This window comes from Haplochromis burtoni, unplaced genomic scaffold (genome assembly GCF_018398535.1).
Source record: "Haplochromis burtoni strain Fernald_Lab_line unplaced genomic scaffold, NCSU_Asbu1 Contig_443, whole genome shotgun sequence".
NCBI classification, from domain to species: Eukaryota; Metazoa; Chordata; class Actinopteri; order Cichliformes; family Cichlidae; genus Haplochromis; species Haplochromis burtoni.
The window spans coordinates 46,702-60,599 of record NW_024582804.1 but is presented as its reverse complement, the minus strand read 5'-3'; the positions used below and the strand labels follow the sequence as shown (position 1 = coordinate 60,599).

Below are 13,898 nucleotides of genomic sequence, written 5' to 3'. Positions count from 1 at the left end.
TCCTGGGTCTACCACTCACTAAGGATGTGGTGGTCCCGTTCCGGTTCGGTGGCTGCTCGGCGGGGCGTGTATATATGTCCCATACTTATGTGTTGTACCGAGTGAATCGACTGAAGGGGAACGATTAGTTATGTCTATAACTTCTGTTCCCTGAAGGAGAGGAACGAGGTACAACACAGGGTGGCCCCACTGAGCAGTTGGCTCGGTGAAGAGCGGCTATCGAACTGAGGGATGACTGTGATGACAGCGGCTATATGTGCGGGCGGGGCCGTGCGCGTGTCATCACACGTCATCTGCCGTAAAGGCGTGAATAAAGGTTTCTTCAGCCAGGACACGCGAGGGCGTGATATCCCATACTTATGTGTTGTACCTCGTTCCTCTCCTTCAGGGAACAGAAGTTATAGACATAACTAATCGGTTTGCTCTGTATGATCCAAATGCTGAAACGTGCGTATCAGCTGATTCATCTTCGTATGGCTTGGGAGCAGTGCTTCTCCAGCGGCACGCCGATCTAGGGTGGAAACCAGTAGCATACGCTTCAAAAGCTCTCAGCGCAACAGAGCAGCGATATGCTCAAATTGAGAAGGAGGCCCTCGCTTCAACATGGGCCTGTGAGAGGTTTGCAGAGTTCCTAATTGGGAAGATATTCCACATTGAAACAGACCACAAACCTCTGGTCTCGTTGCTTGGCTCCAAGGGCCTGGACGAGCTTCCACCTCGTATACAACGTCTACGCATGCGATTGATGAGGTTCTCTTATACCATATCTCATGTTCATGGTAGAGACATTGCAACAGCAGATGTACTGTCCAAAGCTCCTGTATGTGACACAACTGAGGGTTTGCCGGAGGAAGAAATCAACTTGTATGTGGAGTCCGTCATAGCAAGCCTGCCAGCCACAGAGCCACGACTCAGAGAAATCCAGACACATCAGGACAATGACAGCATTCTAAGCCAGCTGAAGAAGTTCTGTGTGGAAGGATGGCCAGATAAGTACTCCATCGAAAGGGTTTTCCAGCCTTATCTGCCGTTTTCAGGTGACCTCACAGTCCACAATGGTTTGCTTCTTTATGGGAGCAGAATAGTGATTCCCACATCACTCAGAGCAGACATTCTGTCTAAACTACATGAGGGACACCTAGGAATAACAAAATGCAGAGAGAGAGCTAAACAATCTGTTTGGTGGCAAGGCCTGAGCAGTGAGCTGATAAAAGTGATTGGGACCTGTGACACTTGCTGCCGTGAGCGGACTAACCACAAAGAAACCATGCTACCTACCGAGTTCCCACAAAGACCGTGGGCCATGGTTGGAACTGATCCGTTCCAGATTGAGAATAAACAGTACCTGGTCATTGTGGATTACTTTTCCAGATTCTTCGAAGTTGCCAAACTGACATCTACAACATCAGAGGCAGTGATCGAGCACTGTAAATCAATCTTTGCACGTCATGGCATACCAGAGCGGGTTCGCTCTGATAATGGACCTCAGTTTTCGCCTGATTCCTTCAAAAGATTTGCACAAGAATGGGGTTTTAGCCATGAGACATCCAGTCCCCACTTCCCTCAGAGCAATGGGGAGGCCGAGAGGGCAGTCAGGACCATCAAAAGTCTTCTTAAAAAGTCTGGCGATCCCTATCTCGCCCTTATGGCATACCGGGCCACTCCATTGGCAAATGGCTACAGCCCAACGGAGCTTCTCATGGGTAGAAGGATAAGGACAACTATTCCTGTCATCCCATCACAGCTAAATCCAAGAGGTACGGACACAGACAAGCTCAAAGCTATAGAACAATCGTACAGACAAAAACAAAGACAAAACTACAACCGCAGACACAGAGCACATGATATGCTACAGCTCAATCCTGGAGACAAAGTGTGGGTCTCAGACATGGATACTAGAGGGACAGTCGTGTCCATGGCAGGCTCACCGAGGTCCTACATCATCGAGACAGCAAAGGGCACGCTGAGAAGAAACCGTTACCATCTTACATGGACACCTGGGGCACCGGAGATTTCTGGCGATCCACCAGAGGCTTCACCTGAGAACTCTGTTCCAGCTGCACAGATTGTGTCGGTTCCAGATACTATCTCACAGGAGGCCAGCCAGCAGACTCCTGAAGCTGGGAGCCAAATCCAACCCAGGTCTAGGAGGCCTCCAGCATACCTAAAAGACTATGTTTGCTCATAGGGCTTGGAACTGAGTGAGCAATGGGGCAGAATAATCCCCACACTCAGGCTGAGGGCTGGGTAGTCTACCCCATCCCTCATAGAGACAATGAGAAATAAAGCAAATGGTTGCACTGTTTAAACATGTTGTTTGTAGCTGCACCGAATAGTTCAGAAATGTGCACTTATGCTTAGTGTTCAGAGTTGTATACTTTGAGAGTTTATTTTTGGACATTCTGAGGAGTCTGGTTTGAAACCAAGCGAGTTCAGTAAACAAGCTGTTACCAGATAAAGCACAAGGACATAGTAATAGTATACTTTAAAGCGTGCGGGTCTAATCTGTTTTCTTGGTTATATTCCAGCATCACATCCTATTTAGTAGGGGGGATGTAGTATCAGGTAAATGTTAAGTGGTAGGAACGTTTCTGCTGGGTTGTTGTTGTGGGGGGGGGATGAAAAATAATAAAGGACACTCATTGGAGTAATGGCGCGTCTCGTGTGTCTGTGAGTTATGCCTCCAGTCAAATAACATCCTTAACCTCAAATAACGGAACAGATGTGGCAGATATGAAGCGGTTTAAAGATAAAATAACGGGACTGTTACTAGAGTTTGACCAACGATTTCAGATTTTTGGTGAACTGGAGAACGACTTCAAAGTTTTTTGCTCGCCGTTCACCGTGAATCCCTTTGATCTGCCTGTCAGGATCCAACTTGAAATAATAGACTTGCAGTGTGACTCGGATTTGAAGGGCAAATTTGCCGCAGTTGGCTTGAACACATTCTATCAGAATCTCTTGCCAGGTTACCCCAACTTGACAGCCCTCGCTGCAAAACTGTTGTGCATGTTCGGAACCACGTATCTTTGTGAGCAAGTTTTCTCTGTAATGAGCGTAAATAAAACCAAACTGCGCTCAAGGCTCACGCACAGGCACTTGAATCACATCCTAAAGTTAGCTGCCACTCAGGATGTGAAGCCTGATATTGATGAGTTGGTGAAAGCAAAAAGATGCCAGGTATCAGAAGTCAAATAAACTATGCAACCCCACTGAAAGTGCTGCATGAGACACCCTGATGTATTTCTGTGATCTGTGATATACTTCTGTGAATCACTGTGTTCTTTGTCCTCAGAATTTTCAAATAACTTGAGGTGTTTTGTAATTAATAGCTATATTGTGCTTTTGGACACACTGTCCTCAGGCTCCAGTTTTATGTTTATATATTTTTATGTTGATGTGAGACTGTTTCTAATTGATTATATTTGATTTATATATTTAACCTATTCTGTGGTTCTTGTACTTGTTTGGGGAACAGGATTTCATTATTTTTATCTACGTTGCTGCCTGCGAAGTGACACCCTGATATAGTTCTGTGATCTGTGAATCAGTTCTGTGAATCACTGAGGCACTGTGTGTTTGTGTGTTCTTTGTCCTCAGAATTTTCAAATAACTTGAGATGTTTTATGATTAATAGCTATGTTGTGCCTGTACTATTTTGAACATACGGTCCACAGGCTCTAGCTTTATTTTTATGTTGATCGCATTAAAACAAAGAAAACAATCTGAAGTTGTTGTTTTTAAGTTATATATACACACAATGATTTTACCAGTACGGCTCACTTGAGAATAGACTTTTCTCCATGTGGCCCCTGAACTAAAATGAGTTTGACACCCCTGATCTAATATCTTGTGTGCAAAGCTGATAACTGACCTGAAGGTGGTGCCAGAGAACACTCAGAAACAAAAGTTCAGAGCAATCTTCTATAAGACTATTCAACAGTGTTTGCAGTATAGTGATTATTTCAGATGAATCCTTTTATTAATCTGAAATAATCTTTTATCCAGAATTGAATTCAAAATACTGCTCCTCACATACAAGGCCCCATCTTATCTTAATGACCTTGTAGTATCACCCCATTAGAGCACTTCACTGTCACACTGCAGGCCTACTTGTTGTTCCTAGAGTATTTAAAAGTAGAATGGGAGGCAGAGCCTTCAGTTTTCAGGCCCCTCTTCTGTGGAACCAGCTTCCAGTTTGGATTCGGGAGACAGACACTATCTCTACTTTTAAGATTAGGCTTAAAACTTTCCTTTTTGCTAAAGCATATAGTTAGGGCTGGACCAGGTGACGCTGAATCCTCCCTTAGTTATGCTGCAATAGACATAGGCTGCTTAAGGATTCCCATGATGCATTAAGTATTTCTCTTTAGTCACCTTTCTCACTCACTATGTGTTAATAGACCTCTTTGCACCAAATCACACTTGTTACTAATCTCTGGCTCTCTTCCACAGCATGTCTTTTGCGCTGAAATGTAATAGCTGAAGGTAAACACAGTGCTCAGATACAAGTTTGGTACACAGAGATGATTTCATCTGCACTAACCTCTTTCAGGACAACAATCTGGTCAGCTGCCTTCAGGTACTGAAGCTGATGGGTGACCAGGATGCGAAGCTTGTTCTTCAGCAAGCCACAGATGCATCTGATACAAGAAAAACATTTCCTCTCATTCCAGTTTGTTTCAGTTTCACATAAAAACGTCAAACACTGTCAAAGGATTTTCTCCTTCCTTAGTACAGTTAAAAAGTTTGTATGTTATCTAAGAGGAAGAGTGTAACAGGAAGTTTGGGGTCAAGTTCAATTGTCTGCCTGACACTGGTAGTCCCGCACCCCTTCCTGGCTTAGCCCAACACATGCAAAGCTTTTGTCAGTTTTCACTTCTGATGTATTTTTGTTTCAAAGCACTGTGTCCAGTGCTAAAGCTATAAAAACAACATTAAACAATGGTGCACTGCTAAACATCCATCGCTCAGGTTAAAACTTCTGCCAAAAGCCAAAAACACAAGTGCATGTGTTACATCATGCACAAGAATAGAAACTTTCTCCTGCTGGGGAGGAGACACTGAACGATTTCCAGCTTTGATGTATTCTTCCAGTAAGGGGCTTAACCCCACCCCTGACCTGTGATGTGACTGCTAACAGAAGGATGAATAGCAAGGACAGAAACCTGTTTTGCAGAATTTTGATTAAACAATATAGCCATTCCAAGCCACTTCTTAAAGCAAGGGTTGCCTGAAGTTTTTTTGTTCTTTGCCAAATAATCATGTGTAGACACAAAAGAACACTCAAAGAAAACTTAGAAAACGTCCAGAAAGCCTGCAGAACTACTCTTTAGTCTGGCTCCATGGAAGCTAAATATCCAGTCTTGTCCAGTCTTGTGCAAGACTTTTGCACATTATTGTAAATGTGTGCATCAAAAACAACCACACATTCTTTGCAGACAGATTGAGTCATAAATGCTGAAATGATTTTAACTGAGTCACTCACTGTTCAAAGAGGTGCCGCCCCACCTCTGCATCCACAGCACTGAGTGGGTCATCCAGAATATAGATGTCTGCATCCTGATACACAGCCCTGAAATCAAAAGCATGAATCCCTTTTTTACAGTAGCTGCAGCATCAGGCTTCATAGCAACAATGAGAGGGCTTTTTACCGTCATCTAAAAGTGAGAAGGTCTTCTGTTGTTTTTTGATTATCATTACTTCTGGCTCATGGGGTGCTTTAATTCAAGACGACTAAAAGAACGCGATCCATTCGTGCATGCATTTACTGTGTCAATACCATCTTAGGTGTTGCCAGGAAACAGTCTGCTGCACCTTCCTTTAAAACCTGTCCATTCCTGTTCCTTTAAAGTTTTTCTGCCTAAAGGGAAATCTATGCTGACATTTCATGTGTATCATTTATTGCTACTAGCAAAACAAAAACGAATGTGCAACCTAACAGCAGTCATGAATATCTGGGTGAACACAATAAAGCAGTCTGGTTCTCTGTCAAACTACCTGGCCAGGTTGACACGTGCTTTCTGTCCTCCGCTGAGTGTAGCTCCTCTGTCCCCAATCAGTATCTGGTCTCCATCTGGGAGTAGCTCCAGATCCTGGATGTATGGGCAGCAGAGTCTTATTACTGCACCATACAGTACCATGGGAAGAAGAGCATGTATTATTGCAGGGGTGTCCAACTCCAGGCCTCGAGGGCCGGTGTCCTGCAGGTTTTAGATGTTTACTTGATCCAACACAGCTAATTTCAATGACTAAATGACCTCCTCAACATGTCTTGAAGTTATCCAGAGGCCTGGTAATGAACTAGTTGTTTGATTCAGGTGTGTAGACCCAGGGTGATATCTAAAACCTGCAGGACACCGGCCCTTGAGGCCTGGAGTTTCATAATAAGACAGCCCTATCTTATTATGGCTTTGTTGTTGCTGCAGAGTACAACAATTACCAGCACAAAGGCACAACTTCAATTTGAAAAACAAAAAAACCCTTAATATTATTATTAATATTCCTTTTGATATTCAATAATATGCTGACTCCATGATAAAAAGGCCACCCAACCTTTGTGCAAAGATGAATGACACAGCGACACTAGCCCCGTTTGTTTTATACAAATGTACAAGTGTGTGTATAAATGAGAAGAAAACAAAGCAAACAGTTTAAACAGTAACCCCGCTAATGTAAAATACCTAACCTTTCACAATGACTAAGTCAGAACATTGAGTGACTGAGCATCTTGATGACAAAGCTATTCATGAGACTATCAAATCATTTCTAGCCCTTTACAAGTCACAGATTAGATAAGATGCTCTTGTCAGAGCAGAATTTGTTTTTGTTTTACTTTGTTTATTGCGCACAGTACCATGACTCACAAGTAACTCATCTACTGAGCACAGCATGTGAAACCTCTGCTGCAGGCAGATTAACAAGGGCTCACTGCAGTGCAGCCGTTATATCAGTCATTTGCAAAAGTGCAGACATGCAAATCTTGTTGTAAAACTACATAAAAGTAAGCAATAAGTGATCATAAAAACAAAGATGAGAAATGCTGAGACGAATACAACAGGACGAAAGTTGGACTCTCAATCCTCTCTGCACTCAGACCTCTGCAGTCGAGTCACTCGGTACCATTCACTTACAATTAGCATATAGTAAGAAAAAGTAGTGCTGCCATCTATGGCTCATTATTTTCAGTAGCTTTATGAACAGAACCAAGTCAGCTTGTTTCTAGACTGTCTACAGTCTACACACTCACTCATCCAAAAATCTATTTCTCAGCAGATTGGTGACCTTGGGTTTGGTGATACACTGACACCATATTTTATCTGGATAATGAGAAGATCCTGGATGGAAGGAAAATACTCTAGGATTACTAGGAACAAGAAGTCCCAGCTCACTTAACAGTAGGCAAATTTTCTGACTGACTGCAGAGAGACGACAACATTCTGCCATCAGAGTGCTATTGCCAAACTGACTCCAATCAAGCCCAGTTTAACTGTGAGGATATAGCCTGCACATGAAAAAGACGACCCCACTCAGTATTCACTCAAAACTTTGAACTATGTGTTAGCATGTGCGTCACTCTGTCCGTAAACACTACCAAAAATATTACCTCTGCCAAGGAAGTTGTTTTAACACAGCAGATCGAGTGAATTTATGTGATCAACCTGCAGCTAAATCTTGCTTTTCAACCCCAGTAAACCCTGAAACCATATTGTTATACAGCCAAAAGCAGCCTGTTTAGACTCACATAAAGGTGACAGCAGCTGGTTTCTTTTAAGGAACATTAAGAAAAACGCTGCTGCTGACACAGGAAGTCATCTGTCTAATAAAGCTTAGAAAACTTTTCCTGTCTCATTATTCTGCAGCATCACAGAGTCAAACAAACACAGGTCCCATCTCATTTATTGAGACCTTCATGATCAACAGACTGGGTGAAGTTTCACTAATCCTGAAACACAAATCCTCCTTTTCCAACAAACATGACACCAAAGTATTTTCATACCCCTGACCAGTGTTGGTCAAGTTACTTGAAAAAAGTAATCAATAACTAATTACTGATTACTTCCCCAAAAAGGTAATCCCGTTACTTTACCGATTACTTATTTTCAAAAGTAATTAATTACTTAGGTACTTAATTAATTTTAATTTTTAAAAACACAATTTTCAACCTGAAAAAAACCTGAAAAAACCTGATAAAGCGATAGATCTTTCAGCCCAATTCTACTTTTTCTGCATAATCCATCATACAAAAGGTAATCAAATGGAAAAGTATCTTTTTTAAACTTGTTTTATTAGTTTTAATCTTTTAACTTTATGCATCAAGCAAAAATTTAATTATATGCAACATTCTCTGACTGGAAGAAATTTGTTTAATATTTAAACAACGGTAATCTAATTACGGGTTTTGCAATAGTAATCCGTTACATTACTCGTTACTTGAAAAAGGTAATCTGATTACAGTAACACGTTACTGCCCATCTCTGCTCGTGACAATGAAGAGGGAACGTACTAGCAGCACCACACAGGAACAGAGTCGGTGCAAGAGAAAGGGCGTGACACACGCTGGCACAGGTGATGCATACCAACGCTGCTTTTGACAAAATAAAGTCATCAAATGTGTTTTCACATTGAATTAGTATTAGACTCCTCAAACAGAGGAAAGTGTAGTTGCTTCGGGACCTGATTTCACTGAAAAAAAACAAAACAACAAAACAAGATCTAGTGCAACTTTGGAGTTATTCATCACCCTTTTCTCTGTTTCTAAAGGCTCAATCATGCACATAACAATGATTGAGTACTTTGTGAACTGCAAATGCAAATCTCTCACCCTCTTTAGAGCACAGGCTCTGATGACTCTCTCGTACTTCTGGGGGTTCAGCTCTTTTCCAAAAAGGATGTTGCTGCGAATTGTTCCAGGGAAGACCCATGGCTGCTGGGCTGCGTAGGTCAACTGTCCTTTGACTCTCAGCACCCCTTTTTCAGCTGGAAGTTCGCCCAGGATGGAGCTCAGCAGGGATGACTGATAGTGATGGTAGAAGGTAAAGCACAGATGCGGTAAATGGACTGGTTTTTATATAGCGTTTTTCTACTTTGAGTACTCAAAGTGCTTTATATAACAGCACGTATGGCATGAGTAAGACAAAGAAAATAGATTACACAGCAACACGAGTAGATGTCTTACCTTTCCAGCTCCCACCGGTCCAATTACAGCCAACAGCTGATTCGAGCTGAGTGTGAGTGAGATGCTCTGGAGAGATACAGCATCCAAACTCTGCAAAGAGAATAAAAATCTTACATCAGAAAAAACATTTTAAAAGTCTGCTGTTTAAAGTTACTATGAACAAAACAAAGTGTAGCCAAAGGGCAAGTGTGCACTCAGTTAAATTGAGGTCTTCTGATTGGTTAGAGCAGCAAGTGACCATGTATCCAACCTTGTCCCAGTAGCAAGTCAGATCCTGAATCTCCACAGCAGCATCCTTCTCATCCTGTGGCAGAGCAACTGTGTTTTTCCTGATCTCATCCAGTGTCAAGAACTCCTTTACCACAGAAAGAGAGAAGTGCAATAGTGCTGAGATCTAACACAGCCATGACAGTCAAATCGCTCCCATGATCATTTCCCAATGCAGTGTTACACAACAGCACCAAGGTGCCACATGTTTAAAGAGTAGCCTTTTACTACAGTGATCTGGTAAATTATTTGTAATATTATACAACTGACAGTGATGCCAATGAAAATTCCATTTAAATCTGAACTCGAGTTTAGGGGCAGAAAATTTCAAATGAGGAAGAACTTTGTTTTACACAGATGAACCATTGAGATGATGCTGTGTGAGAACAGCAGTCCCGGACTGAACATTAAAGGAGTAATGTAATGAGCAAATACTAAAGCCTTTATCTGCTTTTATGAGTCTGTTCATTGAAAGCAGAACCAGACTTTCAGAAGCACTGCTACATTCTGCTGGCTTTAACTGTTCAAAAGCTGCATGGCGAGAGACAATGACTTTAAACACACGAGCATGTTCAGTGAGAGACTGAGATTACCAAAAAGCACCACTGAATGACACAGGAAATCATTCCTGCCTGTGGCCATCTCCCTGTACACCTCATCCACTTAACACACTGTTTACTGCAACAGCTACACCCTTCTTGCACATGCTCTTTTTCAGCTATTTATTAATAAGTGACTTTTATGTATATATATGCCTGTATATATTGTGCTATTCTTAGTTAGTGTATTGTCTGTCTTTGTTAATGTTTGTTTATAATGGAGCACTGTAACAAAAAATAATTTCCCCTAGGGATCAATAAAGTATTCTGATTCTAAACCTGCACTGAAACTGTACTGGGCATGTCTCCAACAAGTCAACAGACCTTACTGTTACAAGGTCTGCTGACTCGACTGATTTTTAGTGAAGTCTTTCAGTGAAGTCGGAAAATAGCACCAATGCAGTGTACCTGAATCCTGCGGACGCTGACACGGCTCTCAAACAGCTTTTCAATAGCACTAGGGAAGAAGAGCGTCACCGTAAGTCGCACCGCACTGTAGAGAGACACCGTCACGAATACACGGCTGGCTGAGATGGTATTTCCCAAGAGGACATAGATGGCGAATGTGACAAAGAGAATGAGCTTGCTGGCGCAGAAAAATGAAGCCATGTTGAGACCTCGCAGGTAGGAGCTCTTCATGATCTTGGAGATCTCCTTTCTAGACACAGAACACCAACAATGAAATGTGACCAATGTTACTTATTCCTTAGCCCTTCACAAAAAAAAAAAAAACATACATTACTTTCTAACATTCAAATGTTAGCGATAAAACAGAAAAATGCATCTATATGCAGTGTTGTCATAGATAATAAACACCCAGACTCCAAACTGTTGTCCAGCCTAGAAGTAATGAACTAGTTTTTCAGCGTCACTCTAAGACAGGATGCGTCTAATTTTAGAGATGTTTGATTGATTGATTGATAATTTGTTTCAACATGTGAACAATATACAGGTACATTTAGAAAAGAAAATAAGAGATTTGTGCAACATTTTTTAAATGTTGCACAAGAAAGTAGTCCTATATATTTGTTTAATATGCGAGTTGAAGGACATATCCTGGTCAAAAGTGACTCCAAGGTTCCTCACAGTGTTACTGGAGGCCAAGGTAATGCCATCCAGAGTAAAAGAATGATGTTCACGCTCCTTCTCTTACTGAGGAATGCAGATTAGCAATAAAGCAGCAATAATCAGCACCAGTACCAGCTATCAGTATTGTATCCAAACTGGAAAAAGCTGGACTGGTTTCTCCCCTGTTACCGTACACTACAACGTTCTCTCAGATAACTGCCTCTTTTTCCTTTATTTACATTCTTACTCCCGCCCCAGACACATGTGTCTAATTAAGCCAGTGGTTTGGTAAGATAAGCATTTTCTTCTTGGTTCATTTTCAAAGTCAGAGCTTTGAGTAACACCCTTCATCAACTATCACAGTTGATGAAGGTCAGGATGTGCTCCAAAACCAGATCTGCACATTTTAAAAGTAATTGCATAATGTTCTGGAAAAAAGAGCAAAGTTAAGTTTGCATTTCTTGAGACTCAGAATTAATAATAATAATCATCATCATCTTTTTACCTTCTGACCTCAGAGACCAGAGCAGCGAAGGGCTTCTCCCAAGCGTACATCTTAATGATCCTCATTCCAGACACCACTTCATTCATTGTGCGGATTCTGCTGTCCGTCAGAGTAGCAGTCTTACTTCTGTAAACAAAATAGAAAACTCACGATTGAACAAACCTATCCAAACATCTAACATGCAACATCAATGTTCATCAGTTCCATCAGAATTATTCCTTAAAATGTTTTTCGTCACCAAGTCTGTAAAAGACCTTTTTCTTTTGGGGGGAATTTAGCCAAAAATACTGAAATAAAATCAGACCAATCATAGGAGTTTTAGACTAAAACAATAGTTCCTTGCTACAGTTCCACAAAGATACACATTTCTGTTATGCTAAATCAGAGTTCAGCTCAGTTTCAGGGATCTAAGACTGAATGAGCATTTGTGGGTTTACCTGAACTTGGAGAAAAGTCTTCCGAACATGCTTTGGACAGGCATCAGAATCAAGAGAACCCCTATGCCTCCCAAGCATGAAGGACCGATCTCGTTCCACAGCAGCCCAACGACTGCAGCTGCCTGGAGCGGTCCCACCCACAGGAAGTGCAGAAAGATCGTCACCTATTCAGAGCAAAATATCTGGAATAAGTTGCAATATTACTTTAACAGCAATACATCTTTTAAGGAAGCATGGGAATTCCGCCATTTAGGAATGGCTACTTTCAAAAGACTTTATGAAGATCAGTGAAAGCATGACATGGTGTAATTAACATCCAGCTGCCAAGGAACAAAATACCCCCAAGAAGCTGGCATTTTCACAGCAGTCTCTGCCCACACTGATTAAAAGGAAACTCAACATTCCAATGAGGGAAACTGGATTTGGTACCAAGAGTGTAATTAAGCCTGAACCTCACGCTAGGAGAGATTTGCCAGAGTTTGTCTGAGTGAGTAGAATCAGAACAGTCTGATGTGACACACATAAAAAAGATGAATTAGTGGGTGTGTATGTTTGAGTCTTTATGCATGCATTTAACCCTGAGTGGATTAAAGAAAATCCAAAATAAATTCAATACAACTGCATCTTTAAAATTAGTAGTTGCATAGCAGTAAAGTTGCATTCTGCTTACATGTCTCTGTAGTTAAATGAAGCTTAAGTGCTAGAAGGTGCCACTGGAAATGAGGTTTAGCTATAGTTAAAATATTGTTGCATCCAAGGGTTAAAGCAAATATTATTACTTAGCAACTAGTCTCAGGTCTTTGCTTTTTATTTGCTAAAAAATGTAAATTTCACATACTTCATCAAACTTGTTGACATCATTGGAGAGCAGGTTGACGATCTGGCCTGTGGTGGTCTTCCCCATGGCTGAACTGCTCAGATGCAGAGCCTTAAACAGAGATTATCCATGAAGCAACATTCCTCCACCTCAAACACACATCTATCCACAGAGTTCTTAAAGTATTACATGACAGAACTTGGCAAGGTGATACAAGCACAAGAATGCAGGTACGGCCTTTAGCAATCCTCGCATGCAATCCAAATAGAGTTCAGTAACAACTAGAAAAGAAAGGGTTTTTCCTTTATCAAGGTCATGGACTCCTGCTCACCTTCTTATAAATCATGTGACACATGGCCACTCTGATCTTCATGCCTATCCTCTGCACATAGTAAAAGTAGAGGTGATGCATCAATGCCAGGCCAATGGTGCAGAGAGACAATCCAGCTGCATAGCCCAAGGTCTCATGAAAAGCTCTTGTGTTATTTGGGTCATAACTCTCAAAGTATTCAATAATCTTCCCCAATAAGATTGGCTGGACGACTTTAATGATCTCCTGAAATGAAGAACAGATGAAGAACAGTGACTGTCAATACACAGTAAACACAGCATTGATTAATGATTCTGATCAACATCTCCACTGCTTTAAGTTTAGTTCTTTTCATTTTTAATTGTAATGAACACACCACTGACCTCAATTAGTGTAAAGATCCCCAGGACTGCATATGCTTTCCAGTAACACTTAACAATGACACCGGTGAGTCCAGGCTTCCGCAGCTCTTTGGTAGCCCTCTGGACCTCATGATCCCAGATTCTGTCATGGAAACATCATATTCATGTTGTTTTCCACTTTTGTCTTATAAATCCTGGAGCAATTAAAGATGACATAATGAGGTCTCCCTGTCACTTGACTGTACTGCTGTGGTAAGATACAAAACAGGTTAATAATTAAGCCATTTCTACGAGTTTGCTGTGGATGTTTTATAGGCTTTACCTTACATCGCCTCCTGTTAAAATTCAAACATCA

General features: G+C 41.4%; 1 protein-coding gene across 1 annotated transcript in view; it reads right to left on the bottom strand.

Annotated features, from left to right (window-relative positions):
• The window catches only part of LOC102309803 (ATP-binding cassette subfamily C member 4), a gene marked incomplete at its 5' end in the record, with an annotated part of 43,623 nt that extends 29,930 nt beyond the window's left edge, over window positions 1–13,693 (bottom strand). The window contains 12 exons of the mRNA XM_014340993.2: window positions 4,547–4,643; window positions 5,489–5,575; window positions 6,001–6,095; window positions 8,825–9,016; window positions 9,179–9,268; window positions 9,429–9,533; window positions 10,453–10,702; window positions 11,618–11,743; window positions 12,055–12,218; window positions 12,893–12,982; window positions 13,203–13,427; window positions 13,565–13,693. Coding sequence (XP_014196479.2) covers window positions 4,547–4,643; window positions 5,489–5,575; window positions 6,001–6,095; window positions 8,825–9,016; window positions 9,179–9,268; window positions 9,429–9,533; window positions 10,453–10,702; window positions 11,618–11,743; window positions 12,055–12,218; window positions 12,893–12,982; window positions 13,203–13,427; window positions 13,565–13,693 — 1,650 coding nt within the window. The remainder of the gene's footprint in view (window positions 1–4,546; window positions 4,644–5,488; window positions 5,576–6,000; window positions 6,096–8,824; window positions 9,017–9,178; window positions 9,269–9,428; window positions 9,534–10,452; window positions 10,703–11,617; window positions 11,744–12,054; window positions 12,219–12,892; window positions 12,983–13,202; window positions 13,428–13,564) is intronic.
• Between the last annotated feature and the right edge of the window lie 205 nt (window positions 13,694–13,898).